Genomic DNA, 20,621 nt, shown 5'->3' on the forward strand with positions numbered 1-20,621 from the left:
CCCCATTGGGGACCGACCATACCTCAGTATGAATTTGGGTGGGGAAAAGCCATATTCAAAGCATAGTGCCTACCTATGACCCACCTAGGTATTTACTCAAGAGAAAGGAAACTATGTCTCTACTGAAACACTTGTAAAAGGATATTCATAGCAGTCTTATCCATAAAAGTCAAAAACTGAAAACAATCTAAATCACCAATAGAAGAATGGATAAACAAATGTGATATGCTCATTCATGGAGTACTGCTCAGGAATAACAAGGGAAAGGATGACCGATATCCAGAACAACATGGATGAACCCTAAAAACATCATTCTGCAGAGAGAAGAAAAGCCATAGACAAAAGAGTATGTACTGTACAATTCCATTTCTGTGAAGTTACAGGGCAGCCAGAATCTGCAGTGATAGAAATGAGAAAATGCTTGCCTTTTAGGGGATGGGAAGTTGGGGGAAACTGACTAGAAAAGAGCACAAAGGAAACTCTCAGATGATAAGAATGTTCTAGATCTTTCTTTGGGTGATCGATACAATGGATATTACAAAATTGTACAAATTCATCACACTGAACACTTAAGATCCGTGTATTTTATTATGTGTAATTTATTTGTTAAAAAAAAAAAAATTCCAGGTGTGGTGGCTCACGCCTGTAATCCCAACACTTTGGGAGGCCGAGGCAGGCACATTTGGTTGAGCCCAAAGGAGTTTGAAACAAGCCTGGGCAACATGGCAAAACCCTGTCTCTACAAAAAATAGCTGGGTGTGGTGGTATGCGCTACTAGGGAGTGGTCCCAGCTACTTGGGAGACTGAAGTGGGAGAATCACTCGAGCCCAGGAGGCAGAGGCTGCAGTGAGCCATGAACTCCAGCCTGGGTGACAGAGTTGACAGTGAAAATGTCTCAAAATAATAATAATAATTTATTTTTTTTTTTAAGTAGAGACAGGGTTTCACCATACTGGCCAGGTTGGTCTCGAATTCCTAACCTCAAGTGATCTGCCTACCTCAGCCTCCCAAAGTGCTAAGATTACAGTTATGAGCCACCATGCCCAGCAAATAATTTTTTTTTTTTAAATCAAGGGAAGATATTAAAAGGAAAGGTTTAGATGGTATGTTTGGATGTTGGGTACTACCCACTAGCTAGCTGTGTAAGTTGGGCAAATTACTTAACCTTTCTAAGCTTTAAATTTGTATTTTATAAAATGAAGATGTGCCAGACATGGTGGCTCATGCCTGTAATCCCAGCACTTTGGGAGGCCAAGGCGGCGGATCACCTGAAGTCAGGAGTTCAAAGCCAACCTGGCCAACATGGTGAAACCCTGTCTCTACAAAAGTACAAAACGTAGCCAGGCATGATGGCGAGTGCCTATAATCACAGCTACTTGGGAGGCTGAGGCGGGGGGTCACTTGAACCTGGGAGGCAGAGGTTGCAGTAAGCCGAGATCGCGCCACTGCACCCCAGCCTGGGTGACAGAGCAAGACTCTATCTCAAAAAAAAAAAAAAAAAAAAAAAAAAAAAAAAAACAGAAGATAATAAAAACAGTATTACCTAATGCACACTTAAATTGCAACCTTCTCTAAGGAAAAGTCTATTTATTGTGTGTACCAACACTGGAGCATAGTGTTGAAAGTAGAAACAGGCCCTCTGTACATATTTGATGAACGGTTGTTGAACAAAAGCAAGCATCACCACATTTTTTTTTCTTTTTTTTTGAGATGGAGTCTCGCTCTGTCACCCAGGCTGGAGTATAATGGCGCGATCTCGGCTCACTGCAACCTCTGCCTCCCGGTTCAAGTGATTCTCCTGCCTCAGCCTCCTGAGTAGCTGGGATTACAGGCATGTGCCACCACGCCCGGCTGATTTTGTATTTTTGGTAGAGACGGGGTTTCTCCATGTTGGGCAGGCTGATCTCGAACTCCTGACCTCAGGTTCTGCCCACCTCGGCCTCCCAAAGTGCTGGGATTACAGGCATGAACCACTGCACCCGGCACATGACCACATTTAATACACTTCTACAGCACATCAAGGAACAGCTTCACTATCGTCTTGAAACTGGATGGCAGTTGGCAGAGTTTTTCCATGAGTGTGTCATCTATAAGTGAGCTGCATGAAGCCAGTCTCAGGGCCCACACAATTTCTTGTCTCCTCAGTGCAGCCACCAGGCTAGAGGAGAGGCAGTTGGGTCTCAGGAAGCAGTGAGCATCGTAGAAAGAGCACAGGCTTTGTAATCAGGAAGATGTCAACTTCAATGCCAGTCTCACCACTTCCTAGCCTTAGTTTCTCTGTCTGCGAAATGGTAGTGATAATGCCTACTATGCTAGATTGCATTTTTGTTCTAAAATATTCACCACCCCTCCTGAGGGAGGATTAGACTTGATACTGCATTGACCACAGCCTTGGCCAGGTGAGTTTGCTTTGGCCAATGAGATGTGAACAGAGGTGAGCCTGCCACTTCTGAGAGAAGCCTCAGCACTCATCATGTGGTTCACGTTTTCAAACTCTGTCACAAGACTGCTGTGTCACAAATAGAGGCTTCTTCAACTTGGATCTGGAATTCAGAAGACATAAGCCAGAGCTGCAACCAACTCACAATGAATATGTAAAGTGAACAAGAAATAAACCGTTGTTATTCTAACCATTCAGTTTTGGGGATCATTTGTTGTTGCAGCATAATTTAGCCTCAGCTGATTTACACACTCCCTCTCAAGCATATCATGAGGATGAACAGCCTAACATTGTAATTGATCCTCTACCATATACCAGTTATGTGGAGCCATGTAGTTCACATTCTGGTGGGAAAGATGAACAAGTAAAAGGAAAATCATGACTTCCCGTTAAAGACGGCTTTACCCCCTTCATACACCCTACAATAATGGGTTTTCTTAGAACATTTTTAAAGCATTTTAAAACATTTTTAAGGTAGTTTTTTTTATATTTTTAAAAGCATAAAATTCAAGGAAAAAGAGAAATGGAAAGGAAATAATATAACATTTCGTAAAGTAGAAAGGTGATAACTGATCCAGCAGACGTGAAAGGGCAACAGTGGGAAAAACCAAGAAGAAATCTGCTTTATCCTGCAAAGCCTCAAGAATTGGCAGCAAGTCTCCTCCAGAACTGGGGGCAAATGTGGGGCTAAGGTGGGAAGAGCCACTGGAGCCCCAGAGGGTCTCCTTGACAACAAGCAGCCAAACAACTGTTCTTCCTTTAGCTGACAGAAGAGAGAAGTTTCTTTTTCTGAGATGAGAGTCCCTGAACCAAAGATCTCAGTCACACTGAAGGTGGAGGTACTAAGCTGATCACGGGGAATTGAGTAAAATTGAAGTACTGAGCATGGGGCTTCATCCTTCACCCCTGGTACCCATGGGTGTGTTTCTTCCCTTTGGTAGAGAATGACTTCTTCTCTGAGGGCATCCGACCAACCTAAGAGAAGAGACCCAAAGATATTGATGTTCTGGGCTCCCCAGGAAGCAATCTGGCCATATCACTCTATTGAGAAGCCCAGTCAACAAGCAGAGCTATTCCAAATAGCATTAGTGCCTCACTTTAAGTAAGAGCAGTGTATAGATCCCCAGACATCTGATGAAGGCTAATGAAAAATACAAAGACTAAAACAAATGAATAGAAGAAAAGCCACTTGCAGGAAACAGAGACTAAGGGAGAAAAAACTAAAACAAAATCAGCTATCAAGACTCTCAATAAGAAGAGATGCTGCATTTATGTAAAAGGAACAGGTTGTAATTTTTAAAAAGGGCTTGCAGGAGAAAGCTCCTTTTTAATCTCCAAGAGTTCAAAAGAACTCTTGGAGATTAAAAATATGTTAGCGGAAATGAAAGAGTCAAAAGGGCTGAAAGATAAAGATGAGGATATCTCCTAGAAAGTAGAGTGAAGAAAAAGCCAACAAGATAGAAAGGAAGAGAAAATATAAAACTCAAGGACCAATCAAGGAGGCCCAATATCCAAATAGTTGGAGTTTTAGACAGAAAAAATAGAAGGAAGGGAATCATCACAAAGTATTTCAGGAACATTTGCCAGGACTGATGGATATCAGTTGCCAACTGGAAGGGACCACCAAACGCAATGGATGTAAGCAGACCCACACCAAGGCACAGTTTTGTAAAATGTCCGAACATCAGGGACACAGAGACCCCACAAGCTTCTAGAGAAGAGGTAAAAAAGTTTTATACAGAAGAAGAAGAAACCACATGGCAATAAAGTTTATCAGCAACACTGAGTATTACAAAACAATGGAGCAAGATCTTCAAGTTCTGAAGGAATATTATTTCCAACCTAGAATTTTATACCAAGCCAAACAATTAAGTGTGAAGGTGGAATAAAGACATTTTTAGACCTACAAGATCTAAAAAAATTGACCCCCATATATACTTTCTCAAGAAGCACCTGAAGGCTGTAATCCACCTAAAAAGAAAGTAAACATTTTTTAAAAAAAGAAAGAAAAGATGGATCCAGGAAGCCCAGGATCTAGTCCAAGGGAGAAGCAAAGGGAATCCCACGATGACAGTGAAAGAGATCCAGGACCACATCTGGGCACCAGGCGTCTAGAGCAGCCCCTTTAGATTAGAGCATTGAAAAGACTCTGGAGAGAGTTCTTCAGAAGTTGAGGAAGTACCTAACGTTTTCAAATTTATTGAAAGGCGATGTATTCAAGTGGGAGAGAGTTTGGGTATCAAGTTACTGATAAGTACATAGAAACTAAGGAAATGATTAAAATGACAATAATTCACTCCAGGGAACACAAAATTGTATGCAGAAAGGAAAAATAATTATAGTATGCAATATAGTCTGACTACCTAAACACTGTTAATATTATTACATAGTCACGATTACACAAACACTGAATGAAGATCTAGCTGAAAATATGATGCTATCAGGAGGATGGGGAAATGGGAATGGGAATTGTGTGGTGTGAGTGTTCGCTAGTCTGTGCTGTGTTGTGGGGGTGTGGGGTGTGGAGGGGGTGTGGGGTAAGGAGGGGAAATCCACATCTTCCTGAGTAGGAAGCCTGAAACTGAAAGATCCATAGGCAGCAATGGAACAGAGCGTGTTTTATTGTGGTTATCCCAGGCTCCTCCCCTGGGGTAACCACAGTCACGGATTTGTCATATTTCTCTCCAGATCTTTTTCCTCTTCATCTGCATACATAAGTCTGTACATATAAATAGCTGTTTTATTTCACAGATACTCAGGAGGCTAAATCAGGAGAATGGCTTGAACCTGGGAGGTTGAGGCCTCAGTGAGCCATGATCAAGCCACCGCACTCCAGCTTGGGTGACAGGGTGGGACTTTGTCCCCCAGAATAATAATAATAATAAAGGCTGAGAATCTCTGCTTTAAAGTATGTGCATGCGTGGCTTTGGTAAGATGGAAATGAGGGAAGAGCGGGTGGGGAGACTGCTGCCTTGTGTGGCTGGGCCTTGGTAAAGGTAAGCTGGGACTGCAGAAGCAGAGGGGCTCCTAACACAGCTTTGGGGTGGGGAGGTGTCCTGGAGGTAACAATGAAGGTGAGTTTTGAAAGACAGTAGAAATGAGCTGGATATGGGGCTAGGTGATTGAAAAGCTGACTATTTTCTAAATCGAATTATATTTTAAGTTAGCAGCATTAGAATATATACTTCAGCTGTAGACATGGCATCTCTCTAATTAAAGCACTATTGGATATGATGTCAAAATTTACATGGGAAATAGTAAGAACTACAGCAGGTAATTAACAGATATGACAGCCATAAAACATTTTCCTAATTGTGCTTCTAATTTGACCCCGAGCTTCCCTGCAGCCAGTTCAAAAGGAGCAATTCCATCATAATAATACACATAAATAGCTATTTTTGTTTCACAGAGAGATTTTACCATCTGCATTGTATCATACTCTACATATTATCTACAACTTGCTGTTCTGCTCAATATTATGTTTAGGTTTTCAAATCTCCCTCTTTTTTTTTTTTTTGAGACGGAGTCTCACTCTGTCACCAGGCTGGAGTGCAGTGGCGCAATCCCGGCTCACGGCAACCTCCGCCTCCTGGGTTCAAGCGATTCTCCTGTCTCAGCCTCCCAGGTAGCTGGGATTACAGGCGTGTGCCACCACACCTGGCTAATTTTTGTATTTTTAGTAGAGATGGGTTTTCAACATGTTACCCAGGCTGATCTTGAACTCCTGACCTCAGGTGATCCGCCCGCCTCAGCCTCCCAAAGTACTAGGATTACAACTGTGAACCACTGTGCCCTGCCTCCCTCATTCTTCTTAACAGCTGTGTAATATTCCATTTGTGAATGTCCCCATAGTTTATCTATTCCAGTATAAGGTGGTCTCTAGTTTTCCACAATCACAGTGCTGCAGTTAAACGTGGGCACACATGGCCATGTCACACTGTTTGGTTCCCAGAAAGGGCAAGAGTTCATTCTTTTACTAATTCCCGTGTTTCTGTAACAGGCTGTTCCAGGCTCCCACCGGCCAGGTACAAAAGGGCCTGTTTCCTGTAGCCTCCCCGGCTTTCAGTATTGCCAGACAGCTACCTTTCCCCCAGATCTGAGGAGTGGGATACAGTAACACTTCGTTTTAACTTGCATTTTCTGATTGCAAGTGACATTAAGAACTTTCTATATTTTAAATATTTGGTCATTTATGTCTCCTTTTCCGAGAGCTGCTCGATCCTTCTATATTGCAAACACTTTCTCCCGTTGTGTCCCTTGTCCTTTAACTTTATTTAGTAGTAGCACCTATCATCAGATATTTTAATCTTTTTTTCACTTTTATAGTTTGTCTTTATTCCACATTTATGATGATTTTCTCTTTGTTTTTATTGCAGTGAAGTCCGTTATTTTTCTTTTTAATTTTATTTTATAGTTATTGTAATGTTGCTTTAATAATATGTTTTTCCAGCATTATCCATCCATGATCTGATACGCCATTTTCTTCCTCAGGAGAGGTTTTCTACCAATTTTAGCCGTTTCCCGTGGTTGCTGCTGATCTATGCTTCATACCTGTTTTCTGTTTGTGGTTTCAGATAAAATCTACGTGGTTGACTTGAGTAATGAGCGAGCCACGTCACTTACCATCGAGCCACGGCCCGTCAAACAGAGCCGCAAGTTTGTCCCTGGCTGTTTCGTGTGTCTAGAATCTCGGACCTGCAGCACCAACCTCACCCTGACATCTGGCTCCAAACACAAAATCTCCTTCCTTTGTGATAATCTGACACGTCTGTGGATGAATGTGGAAAAAAACATAAGTACGCCCCTGAATTAGTGCATTTGTCCTGGGCTGTGGACAGCTCTTCTCTCCCTGTCTTGCCTTAGTGGGGTTCCCTCGGTACATTGTAAATCATATGATCAAAAAGGCCCATCTGGCCGGGCACGATGGCTCACGCCTGTAATCCCAGCACTTTGGGAGGCTGAGGCTGGTGGATGACTTGAGGTCAGGAGTTCAAGACCAGCTGGCCAACATGGTGAAACCCCTTCTCTACTAAAAATACAAAAATTAGCTGGATGTAGTGGCAGGCGCCTGTAATCTCAGCTGCTCAGGAGGCTGAAGCAGGAGAATCACCTGAACCTGGGAGGCAGAGGTTGCAGTGAGCCGAGATTGTACCACTGCACTGTAGCATGGGCAACAGAGTAAGACTCAAGAAAAAAAAAAAAAAAAAAAAAAAAAACCCACCCACAGTGCAGGTGAGCAAGAGTGACCAACAGGCAAGCAGAGTGAGTGTCAACACATGCCTTTGGGACTAGCCTCAGGTGGAGCCTGCAGCCCTCAGAAGTGTGTCGCACTGCCCCATTTTCAGGCTTATGTCTCTCTGCCCAGCCTTCCAATCTTCCTCTTGTGAGATCCTCTCCTCTTTTGCTCAGATTTCCCCAGCCTCTCCCATCCCCATCCCCCTACACCCCACACCCCCACTTCCATACTCACTGCCCTCTTGTCTTCTCTCACACAAGACTGCGATTCCTGAGGTCAAGAACTTTGGCTCGTTCTGTTTTTCATTCAGGTAGCCCCTACCGGTGCTAGACATGCACTAGTCACTTAAAAAATGTTTGATCGGCCAGGCTCAGTGGCTCACGCCTGTAATCCCAGCACTTTGGGAGGCCAAAGCAGGCAGATAACCTGAGGTCAGGAGTTCCGGACCAGCCTGCCCAACATGGCGAAACCCCATCTCTACTAAAAATACAAAAAATTAGCCGGGCATGGTGCCGGGTGCCTGTAATCCCAGCTACTCGGGAGGCTGAGGCAGGAGAGTCGCTTGAACCTGGGAGATGGAGGTTGCAGTGAGCCAAGATTGCACAACTTCACTCCAGCCCGGGCAACAGAGCGAGACTCTGTCTCAAAAAAAAAAAAAAAAAAAGTTTGATGACTGAAGGCCAGTAAACCAATAGCCACCTCCCTGCTGGGCTACCGTGACTTCTGATGTGTGCTCTTAGCATCTCTACAAATGCAGGAACTAAGGCCACAAGAGGCAAAGTAACCTGCCCGAGAACACCCTGTTAGGAAGTGGCAGAGTCAGAAGATGAACTGACATCTCCCCAACACCACTCACAGCTCCAACCACTGCCCAGAACTGCCTCCTGGGCAACATGTCTGGGTGGAGTGAAACCTGTGCCCCGCCCCGTGACACTTAGCATCTAAGACACAAGTACACAGAAGAAAGAACTTAAGCAAAAAAGGAGAGGAAATTTCGACCCTGAGTACTACCCAGAAGTTTGTTTGCCAGCTTAGTAAACAGTAAGAATGTGAGAGAGCAGAGGGACCGCTAGAAAAGGTACACAGAGGAGCCAGAAGTGGAGGGCAAGGTGGGAAAAGAGAGATGGAAGGGAAACGCAGGGCAGCATGCAGACCCCCAACCTCGGGCTGACGGGAGAGCTGGGGAGGGTGCACTTGTGGTCTCCTGTGTCCATGGCTAGCATGCCCCACTTCTTCCAGGCTGCACAGACCACCGGTACTGCCAAAGGAAGTCCTACTCACTCCAGGTGCCCAGTGACATTCTCCACCTGCCTGTGGAGCTGCATGACTTCTCCTGGAAGTTGCTGGTGCCCAAAGACAGGCTCAGCCTGGTGCTGGTGCCAGCCCAGAAGCTGCAGCAGCATACGCATGAGAAGCCCTGCAACACCAGCTTCAGCTACCTCGTGGCCAGTGCCATACCCAGCCAGGACCTGTACTTCGGCTCTTTCTGCCCGGGAGGCTCTATCGAGCAGATCCAGGTGAAGCAGAACATCTCGGTGACCCTTCGCACCTTTGCCCCCAGCTTCCGACAAGAGGCCTCCAGGCAGGGCCTGACGGTGTCCTTTATACCTTATTTCAAAGGTAAGGGGGGTCTCCCCCATCTCCATGCCCCCTTAGTTTAAGTGTTCGTTTTATTTTAGTTTTGTGATCACCTTAATTAAGTTACGAGTTTGGAGAGAAGGAATAGCTCAGTATGCTGGTCCGTGCACAGGAAATTTGAAAGATAGTGAGTCCTAATCCTGACTTTACCATTAACCTAGCATGGAAAATTCCTGAGATTAGAAATAAAAAATGTTTCTGACAGTGGGAGGCGATGGTTGGTAGGCAGCAAAACACATAATCAGGTTTGAGTCTTTTTTGGAAGCAGGCAGGACATAAATGAGAAATAGCCAAATATTCCCCAGTCCCAGATTTTTAAGGTAGTGACATAAAAATCCTTAGGCAGACATTTTTATGACTCTGCTTTTACAATTCAGAATGCAGTGCAGAGAGCCCAGAAGGTGGAGCGTTGGGAGGGAGGTGAGTCTCCGGAGCCAGAGTCCAGCAGCATGGCTGGGCAGACGCCACCCTCCTGGGAGGCTGGCATGTGGTCTCCATGTTCTGAGGCAATAAATGAGGTCTAAATGGCTCACAATGTGACTTCTACATGGTTGACTTTAAAAGTCACAGTCACCATTACAAGTTGCTCCAAGCGCATTAAGTTAGAGGCCATTTTAAAATTGACCAAGACCTTCGTTTGATGTTTATTTCATACTCTTATTCTCCGAGGTGTGAGTGGCAGGGAGAAGAATCTTTGGTCATAAGGTCAAAGTGGGTCCAGGCTGCCTGATATCTCCAAGGTTAGCAGAGAAACTCCTTCCAAGGAGTCTTTGCAAATAAGACACATTCTCATCAGTGTGGAATGTGTGGGTTTTATCTCTCCTGAAGGTAAGGAAGGGATTAGTTGACATGTCAGGAGCTCTTTCAGCTTTGCAGTTCCAGAACTCTTCCCAGAACCTGAAGATGTTTTAATCTCTGAAACAGAAATCAGTCTATACCAGCCCCACCCTGGAGCAGGGCAGTAGATGAACGTAGTAGCTACGTTGAGAGCATTTCTGAAGGGAAGCTGAGATAACCACCAGTTTGGGAAACTAGCCTGGTTTTTGTTTGCCTGTTTTGTTTTTTTCAAAAGTCCTGAGTACCTACTCTGACTGAGACTGGTCCAGCACTGACCAATACAGTGGTGCTAGCCACATGTAACTATTTGAATTTAAATTAATATGAGGCTGGGCACAGTGGCTCATGCCTGTAATCCCAGCTCTTTGGGAGGCCAAGGCAGGCAGATCACTTGAGCTCAGGAGTTCAAGACCAGCCTGGCCAACATGGTGAAACCCCATCTCTACTAAAAGTACATAAAATTAGCCGGGCATGGTGGCTCATGCCTGTAGTCTTAGCTACTCAGGAGGCTGAGGCTGGAGAACTGCTTGAACCTGAGAGGTGGAGGTTACAGTGAGCTGAGATTGTGCCACTGCACTCTAGCCTGGGCAACAGAGTGAGACTCCATCTCAAAAATAACTAATAATAATACATTAACATGAAACAAATTTAAAATGCAGTTCTTTGGTCATGCTGGGCACATTTCAAGGCTCAGCAGACGTGTAGCTGGTGGCTACCCTATCAGACGGTGCAGATCCAGAAAATTTCCATCATCGCAGAAAGTTGTTAGACAGCACCAGTCTGGACAGTTGGACTTCATCTCCGCCACCGCTCCCTTTCCTCTCCATGTTGACTGAATGAAACATCTGTCTGGATCTCCCTCCCTTTCCTGCAGAGGAAGGCGTTTTCACGGTGACCCCCGACACAAAAAGCAAGGTCTATCTGAGGACCCCCAACTGGGACCGGGGCCTGCCATCCCTCACCTCAGTGTCCTGGAACATCAGCGTGCCCAGAGACCAGGTGGCCTGCCTGACTTTCTTTAAGGAGCGGACCGGCGTGGTGTGCCAGACAGGGCGTGCATTCATGATCATCCAGGAGCAGCGGACCCGGGCTGAGGAGATCTTCAGCCTGGACGAGGATGCGCTCCCCAAGCCGAGATTCCACCATCACAGCTTCTGGGTCAACATTTCTAACTGCAGCCCCGCGAGCGGCAAGCAGCTAGACCTGCTCTTCTGGGTGACACTTACCCCAAGGACTGTGGGTAAGGGCCTTCAGGGTCTTTGGGGATAGTGATAAACAGGAAATTGTCAGCTGGAGGATAGGGAGCAAGCCTGGAGACAAGTCAGAAACACAGATTGAGTCCTGGCTGTCCATGTATCAGTCAGCTATTGCATCAATAGTGCTGAGTAACAAACCATCCCAGAACATAGTGGCTTAATAGCAGCCATCTGTTATTGCTCCAACGTTATCTGGGCCCAGTTTTGGTCTGAGCTGGACTTATCTGGGCTCTGTCATTCATGCACCTGCTGGCAGCTGCAGGTTGGCTAGAGGACTTTGCTGATCTTAGCTTGGTGCTTTCAAAAAGCTGAGGCTCAGCTAAGATCATCTGAGACAACTGAGATTACTTGGCTTGACACTTCATGGTCTCTTATCCTTCAGCCTGGGCTGTTTTCATGGCAGAGGCAGAGAGATCCACAAGAGACTGGAGGAGGCATATAAGGTCTTTTGATACTCTAAAGGAACTCACGCCATCCCTTCGACTGCATTCTTTTGGCCAGCCTAGATTTTTTTTAGTCAGTCTGCCAGCATCCTTTACCATTCATCTCTCTTTTGCATAGGGGAAGTCTCTCCACACCTGTGGTCTTCCTCATCCACAGAGAGTAGATAATAGCCACCTCATAAAAGTACCATGGGATTCAGTGTCATGAATTAAAATATGGGGACCTGAAAAGTCTGACAGGTACATGATTTTTTATTGAGTCTCAGTGAAACATTGGAATCCATGAAATACCCTCCATGGGAGGCCTTGAAGCCAGGATGATGAGTTTGCCTTTGTTCCTCAAAGTCCTGGGCACCACTGAAGGGTATCAAACAACGGAATGCAGGTGTGGCAAGACAGGCTGTGGTGAGGCCGTGTCTGCCCTTTACTCGGTGAAGGCACAGAGCATCACAGTGTCAGAACCAGAAGGGACCGTGGAGGCTGCTTTTTTCCCTTTCCCTTTCTGGGGGTCAGTGTGATTGAGGATCCATCCAAGCTGCACAACTGGTTAGCCTCAAAAGAACTGGTGGGAGCCAAATGCCACAAGTGAAAACCTCTCCACACTCATAGGTTACCTCCTGGGTTTTTTTCGTCTCTTAGATTCACTTTCTGTCATTTCTTTCCATTCCTCTTTCCTTTGGATCTCACCTTTTGCTTTCTTGGTGAACAAGCAAGATATTCTAAATCTCTGTTTGGTACAGGGTTCCCCCTCTGATTTATTTTCTTTTTCGTTTGTGAAGCTGCAGGAAAAGGACAGCACAAAGGAAACAACCCTCCCTTTAGCTGCCTCACTTCTGACTTTTGACTCCCTGCTTTCTCCTATCCTCCTCTGCTCTTCTCTTCTCCAAGACAGACTGTGGCAATCAGTGCAACACACCTGGTGTAGGCCAGGAGTAGCCTTTGGAGTCGATCTGGTAGGTCCCTCAGTTTGTTTCAGTTGTTCATTGCTATAAACGAACTACCGCAAAATGTGGTGGCTTAGGCAATAGCCATTTTGTTTACCCACAATTTGTGGATCAGGAATTCAGACAGGGCATAGCAGTGTGTCTTATCTGTGCTCCAGGGTATCTGGGGCCCCAACCAGAAGCCTTGAACACATAGAGAGGATGGCTTGGAGAATTACTGGAGACATATGTCTAGGGCCTTTGGTTCTCACTAGATTGGTTTTTTTTCCCCAGTGGGGTCTGTACATGGCTAGCTTGGGCTTCCTCACAACATGGTGGTCTCAGCATCGTCAGACTTCTTACATAATGGCTGGCTGTCTCTCAGAGAGAAAGTGCAAGCTGTCATCCTCTTAAAAGTTAGGCCCAGAACTGGCACAGTTGCCTTCTATTGGCTGACCCAGATCCAAAAGGACAGGAAATAAGCACTTCGTGATGTGAGGCACCCCAAATGCACACAAGGAGCCACATGTGTGGCGTTCCACCTTCAGAAAGATGACAACTGCTTTTGGAGATGCCTCAAATTCGTTGTAGAGCTAACCCCAGCTGCCTCTTCATCTGTCTGTTCATGTCTCTGCTCACAGACTTGACTGTCATCCTCATCACAGTGGTGGGAGGTGGAGCCTTACTGCTGTCTGCCCTCGGACTCATCATTTGCTGTGTGAAAAAGAAGTAGGTGGAATCTCTTACTCTCTTTATCTGATTTGACGCCTCCTCAGATCACACAGACTGGGTGGATTGTTAATTATTGACTTTGTTTTCTTGCTTCCCATTTTTTCCCCCAAAGATCAATGTTAAACAGTATTGCCAGATGTGAGTCATGCTTTCAGGAGAAAAAAAAAAATCCCATGCCTGGGATTTTTATCCACGCCTGGGGGTGAGGCGGGGATAAAAATCACATGTGACATTTTCACCTGTAGTTCATGGTGCAGCTGCCTCAGCACAAGTCCCCTGCGAGCAGTGTGCTGTTTGCTTAGCAGATTGATCAAGCAGGGGTGATCTTGGCAAGAAAATGCTCACTAGGCTCTGCCAGACTGTGCCTCTTAAACCACTCCCTCCGTCACCTTAAGGAGAATGAATGTGTGTTGTCCCAGCTTGTTCTTCTGCAGTTTCTTAAGCAAACTGCTTTATCCTTGTCTATTGGGCTCCAGGTATATTACAGACGGCAGGCCTGTGGCCAAGAGGAAGGAAGGCCCAGTTAACTGCCTCAGTCTCTCTTTCCATCCCCTCAGGAGGACAACTTCTGTTTTATTTATTATATTTTATTTTATATATATATAATTTATTATGAGCTCTGTTGCCAGTGGCGTGATCTCATTTCACTGCAGCCTCCACCTCCTGGGTTCAAATGATTCTCCTTCCTCAGCCTTCCAAGTAGCTGGGACTATAGGCACACACCACCACGCCCAGCTAATTTTTTTGTATTTTTTGTAGAGACAGGATTTCACCTTGTTGGCCAGGTTGGTCTTGAACTCCTGACCTCAAGTGATCCACCCACCTTGGCCTCCCAAAGTGCTGGGATTACAGGCATGAGCCACCGCACCAGGCCAAGCTTCTATTTTATAAAAGGAAAATGTTGACCTTTTTAAACAGAGTCCATGGTGCCACCAAACTGTATAAATTCTGCTCATATTTCTGACTAAAGAGAGAGCTATTTTCCTTAGCATGATTTCACTTTCCAAAAAGCCAACGTCAAAAAATTCTTTTTTTTTTTTTTTCTTTTTTTTTTTTAAGACAGAGTCTCACTCTGTCGCCAGGCTGGAGTGCAGTGGCACGATCTCAGCTCACTGCAACCTCCGCCTCCTGGGTTCAAGCGATTCCCCTGCCTCAGCCTCCTGAGTAGCTAGGACTACAGGCACCTGCCACCACGCCCAGCTAATTTTTGTTTGTGTGTGTGTGTGTGTATTTTTAGTAGAGACGGGGTTTCATCATGTTGACGAGGATGGTCTCAATCTCTTGACCTTGTGATCCGCCCGCCTCAGCCTCCCAAAGTGCTGGGATTACAGGTGTGAGCCACCATGCCCAGCCAAAAAATTCTTTTTCAAAAATTAACTGTGGACCTGAGCAGACAACTGAAATTCCTGGTCTACAATAAGAGTGTCTACAAATGTCTCTGCTGATGAGGAAGGACTGGCTTGCAGGAGTCTTTTCTCCGTGAGAAGTGGCTGTACCTATAACACATGGGGAAAAAGGACTGCTTTTAAGGAAGCATCATGTTACTGTTTCTCTCAGGGAATTTTCCCATCTGGGGTGCATGGAATAGCCCACCCAGCTGGGGAAGCGTGGCATTAACACTGGGCCCCAGCTTCCTTATCAGGAGGGAATTGGACAAGGAAAGAGATCCAGCACTTGCCTCATCTTGAAATAGCTCCAGTTTAAGCCTGAGAATCATCAGCCCAGCCTTGCTACAGGCCTTGCTTGTGTGAGGCTGCTGGCTGGCAGGTTTGCATAAGGCCTATCCATGCCCAAGCTGGTGTAGGAGGACGGACAGGTTGTATAGTGAGAATGAGGAGAGACGATGCTATCCAACTTGTTCTCTAAGTGGGTACTTCCTGAGTGTCTCCTGGGTACTAGGATTCATTGAGGTACTGGGGACAGTGATGAGCAAGACAATCTCTTCTATAGGGGTGGGGGGACTGAAGAGACAGGCAAATAAACAGTCGGTTTCAGGATAGCATGAGAAGAGTTTTAGTGGGGACAAACATTACAGAGCTTCAGGCAGGAGCCTTAGGAACCCATCATCCTGGCCAGGGGCTCCGTGTTACAAGCTAAAGGTACCAGGTTTATTTTTATCTCAGCAAACTACAGAGAGCCTGTCCACAACCATGAACTGCCAGCCTGTGCCTTATATGGTCCATTACACTAATTGAGCTAATCTCCTCCATTTGCATCACTGGTCAGCTAAAAAGTCAGCATTCCTTGCTGTTTGGTTCATGAAGATGGGGAGCAAAGCTTTGTTCTCTGTGGCAGCAAGCACTAATGCCCGTGCAGGTCCAAGTACCAAAGAACATTAAAATCCAAATGCTAATGGTGTTATTGAAGAACTCTGGCATTGCAGCCTGAATTTTGTCTTCTTTTTAGCTCTTTCCTTTGTTGGGGGTGACTGCTGAGGCACTGGGTCTCTCTGCTAATGCTGAGTTTTCCTCTCCCCAACTCATGCTGAAAACTAAGATACAACCTGGACTCCTGAGTCTCTTGTGTCACCATTTAGAATAGATGGTCAGAGCTTTTCCCAGGCAAAACAGAGAGAAAGCATGAGCTATGGGAAAGTGCTAAGATTGTGGGAAAGTTGACCTGGGCATGACTGAGCCTGATGTGGTTGAGATGGGCTGGGACACTGCCTACTTCTGGTAGAAAGGAGGGGAAAGGGATTGTCAGATGTTTCCACCATTGGATACCACATATCTTATCAAAAACTAATTGAGCACAGATAGTGTTAGAGGTACCCTCTCTAAACCACTCTTCTGCCACCTGTGATCTCTGTTTCCACTTGGAAAACTGGAGACAAAATCAGGTCCCTTCTAAATGTTCACTGAGGACAGAGTTTCAGTTTCAAGTGCTGAGCAATTTGAGGGATTTGGGGAAGACATGGTCAGAACCCTAAAGAATCCAAGCTCTAGGAGGGCCATAGCAATGGTACCCATCTAAGATTCTTTCCTTTCTGACTTCTGTCTTGTTCCTTTTCCAAATAGGAAAAAGAAGACAAACAAGGGCCCCGCCGTGGGTGTCTATAATGGCAACATCAATACCGAGATGCCAAGACAGCCAAAAAAGTTTCAGAAAGGGCGAAAGGACAATGATTCCCACGTATATGCGGTCATCGAGGATACCATGGTGTATGGGCATCTGCTACAGGATTCCGGCGGGTCCTTCCTGCAGCCCGAGGTGGACACCTACCGGCCGTTCCAGGGCACCATGGGGGTCTGCCCTCCCTCCCCACCCACCATATGCTCCAGGGCCCCAACTGCAAAGTTTGCCGCTGAAGAGCTGCCTCCTTGCTCCCCTCCTGAGTCCGAGAGTGAACCGTACACCTTCTCCCACCCCAACAACGGGGAAGTAAACAGCAAGGACACAGACATTCCCTTGCTGAACACTCAGGAGCCTGTGGAGCCAGCAGAATAACTTGATCCCTTCCAGGGAATTTGCTGAGTTTCATAAAGCAGGGCACTGAGACACCCATCCGTGTTCCTAACCAGAAATCCTAAAGAAGAGGAATTATACAGAAGGAACAGCAGGAGATTTTCCTGGACACCACCAACTTCACATTGCTCAGTGGACTCATTCTAAGCACAAGACACTGAAAATGATGAATTCTCATCTGGATACAGTCATGACAGCTCATGTCCTTCTCAACTCAGGCTGTGTGGTTAGCCAGCCTGTAATGAGAGGAGAGAGGCCTGAGTCACCTAGCATAGGGTTGCAGCAAGCCCTGGATTCAGAGTGTTAAACAGAGGCTTGCCCTCTTCAGGACAACAGTTCCAATTCCAAGGAGCCTACCTGAGATCCCTACTCTCACTGGGGTCCCCAGGATGAAAATGACAATGTGCCTTTTTATTATTATTTATTTGGTGGTCCTGTGCATTTAAGAGATCAAATGTATAACCACCTAGCTTTCTTCACCTGACTTAGTAACAACTCATGCTAACTGGTTTGGATGTCTTCATTGTGACTTCTATCGACCACTAGATAAACGTGTGCCAGTCCCCCGGGAGGTGGGAATAATTTATAATCTGTCCAGCCAGAAAAGGGTGTGTGTGTTTGAGCAGCATTGACACATATCTGCTTTGATAAGAGACTTCCTGATTCTCTAGGTCGGCTTGTGGTTATCCCATTGTGGAAATTCATCTTGAATCCCATTGTCCTGTAGTCCCAGCAATTAGAGAAATTTCCTTAAGTTTCCATGTGCGATTCTCCCAGCTGCAGCAATACTTTGACATTTAAAGAAAAATTTAGAGAATATTTTCGTCCTCTAAAAATGTTTAAATATATACTGGACAGTGGCCCCCTGCATTAGTTGTCTGTTGCCACTGCAACCCATCACTTGGTAACTTAAAAACAACACATTATCTTACAGTCCTGGGGATCAGAATTCTAAAATGGATGTCATTGAATGAAAATCAAGGTGTCAGCAGAGCTGTGCTCCTTCTGAAGGCTCTAAGGAGAAGCCAGTTCCTTGCCGTTTCCAGCTTCTAGAAACTGGCTGCATTCCCAGGCTCCAGTGGCTGGTCAAGCTTTTCTCACATGTCTTCACTGTGTCACTGACCCTCCCATTTCCCTCTTTGACTTACAAAGCCCACCAGGAAGATCCAGGATAATCTCTCCATCTCAACATCCTTCCTCACACTGGAAGAGCCTTTTACCATGCAAGACAACATAGCTACAGATGGGGATTAGGACCAGGACATCTTTGGGGTGCTGTTATTCTGCCTACCACACCTTCCTGCCACTGACTCCCACAGGAGAGGCTACAAAATGATCTGGCCCACAGGGATGTTCTGTTTATCTTGCAGAATCTAACACTTAAAATTAAAAAATTCCCATAACAATCCAGATCAGAAGAACCGGCCATTCTGAGGCTCACATTCTCACCCAGCAACAACTGGCTGGAGCTGGGCACCAGCTCTGCCTTTAGATTGGGTATCTACTTCACCAGGTCACCACAGCCCACACTACTCCCTATCACCTCCCACAATGAGGCTGAGTGTTTGTTTCTACTGATCAATGCCCCTGCAGGTTGCATTTCTTGTAATGAAAAGGAACCCCTGGCATTAATCTGATCAGGTGAGTAGACCATGAGACCAATGTGTGCTCACATTCCTCTTTTTTCTTTAATTTGAGACAGGGTCTCATTCTGTTGCCTAGGGGGTAGTACAGTGGCACAATCTCAGCTCACTACAACCTCTGCCTCCTGGGCTCAAGTGATTCTCCCACCTCAGCCTCCCAAGTAGCTGGGATCACAGGCGCAAACCACAATGCCCAGCTAATTTTGTAATTTTTGTAGAGACGGGGTTTCACCATGTTGCCCAGGCTGGTCTCAAACTCCTGGGCTCCTGCCTTGGCCTCCCAAAGTGCTGGGATTACAGATGTGAGCCACCACATCCTGCCCCACACCCTCATTTACACCAGTTATCTACCCAGTGCCTGTGGACTTTTGCTTTGCCACCCCTGCTCCAATCTGGAAGGAGAGGGATTGTGCTATAGCTTGTCAGCACAGTCCCAAGTTCAATATTTCTGTGGCAAAAACTTCCTTCAAAAAATAAATGTACTTCATTGTATTCAATGAATTCACCTTGAAAACGCACTGCCTCAACTTGTTCACATGGCGTGAATGAAAGGAATTTTATAATCTCCTAAATGATGTGTACTGCAAGACCTCTTGAACACTTTCCAGAGGACAGGATATTTAAATTATGCCCTTGGCGTTGCCTATAGCACCTTTCCCTTCTGAAAGTCTGCTTCCTGCCCAGTGACCCTTGTGCTTGTGAGCCCAGGTGCTGACCCTCCATAAAGGGCCAAAGGAGGGCTGCAGCTTCCTTCCCTCACCAAGGAGTCCTTATTTGAATTCACTGTGTGGAGCCCTGGCCCTCCGTTCTCGACTTTCCCCAACCTCCTAGCCCCTTCCAAGCAGGACTAGGTGACCTGCATTCCACCCAAGGTGGGGTTGGCCTTCTTTGGGCTGGCTACTTGTCACCATCACCGACATCACTGTTGCCTGCAAGGACACCACATGGCCATTTTCCTTCAACTGAGGGCTCAAAACTCCTGGACAAGTTGCTGGCTCCTGAGACCAGTATTTTCTGAAGCTGTGCCTCAGTGAAGGGGCCCAGCCTGAGGAACCCTGGCTCTTTTCTTTAAAGCCCAGGCCCTACTTATATAAAACATTTCAGGGTCACTGGAAACAGTGAAGTGCGTTTGTTGAAGCCTATTGCATGCCGGCCCAGCGCCCATCCGTGTGGTCTGCCATGCCTACATGGAAGGCCAGCACATGCAGGACTGGCCTCCAATGCTGTGGTCATTGCACAGAAGGGAAAGGTCTCAAGGAAGAGTCAGCTGAGACAAGCAGAAGCCCACCAGACATGGCCTCGGTAAAGGTTAGAGGACTGGTGTGTGTGGATCTGCAGTGCTTCACTGGAAATAATTTATTCATTGCAGATACTTTTTAGTGATATTTTATTCATTTCCTATGCTTTTTTAAATAAACAAATGTACCAAAAAACAAGTATCAAGCTGTTCAAGTGCTTCGGCTACTTGTCCCCTGGTTCAGTAGAGGCCCCAGTTTCCCAGTTGTTGACTGTGACAGGCTCAGCGTGGGCTCAGCAGATGCTGTCTTTATTTGTGGATGGTGGGGAAAGTTGGGCTTTGGGAAACAGGCTCTTTCCTCTTCATGTGATGCCGCTCTGTGTGTGAAGCAGATGTTTTTGTCTGGAAATAAAAATAATAGTCTTGGAGTCTTGCCACCACTGATTTTCAAGTCTCCCCGTATGCAAGTGGAAGGAATGGAAGCTATTGCCAATGGGTAGCTGAGAGGCCAGGGCTTGTTCTGTTCTGTTCCTGTGGGGCAACATGGGCCCCACCCTGTGTGACCTTTCCCAATACCTAACCCCCATAGAGGCCCAGGGCCACCCTAATCACTGACCACAGTTGATCTCTAAGCCCCGTGCGGGTCACCAGCCCATCAGAACAAAAGTAAAGGGAGGGCAGTGAGAGAGGAAAGTTCCCATGGCTCCCACCATCTGCCATGCACTTGGAGGGGAGACTCAAGCACACCGGATTGAATCCACCGAGAAAACC

The 20,621-nt window shown here is 46.1% G+C and overlaps 1 protein-coding gene across 1 annotated transcript in view; it reads left to right on the forward strand.

Moving 5' to 3' along the window:
• The window catches only part of CDCP1 (CUB domain containing protein 1), a 57,654-nt gene extending 40,078 nt beyond the window's left edge, over window positions 1-17,576 (forward strand). The window contains exons 5-9 of the mRNA XM_025377700.1: window positions 7,015-7,236; window positions 8,916-9,296; window positions 11,026-11,391; window positions 13,415-13,502; window positions 16,523-17,576. Of these exons, the coding sequence (XP_025233485.1) occupies window positions 7,015-7,236; window positions 8,916-9,296; window positions 11,026-11,391; window positions 13,415-13,502; window positions 16,523-16,952 (1,487 nt within the window). The 3' untranslated portion in view covers window positions 16,953-17,576. The remainder of the gene's footprint in view (window positions 1-7,014; window positions 7,237-8,915; window positions 9,297-11,025; window positions 11,392-13,414; window positions 13,503-16,522) is intronic.
• The last annotated feature ends 3,045 nt before the right edge of the window (window positions 17,577-20,621 follow it).

The sequence above is a fragment of the Theropithecus gelada genome, chromosome 2 (assembly GCF_003255815.1).
Source record: "Theropithecus gelada isolate Dixy chromosome 2, Tgel_1.0, whole genome shotgun sequence".
In the NCBI taxonomy this organism is placed as follows: Eukaryota; Metazoa; Chordata; class Mammalia; order Primates; family Cercopithecidae; genus Theropithecus; species Theropithecus gelada.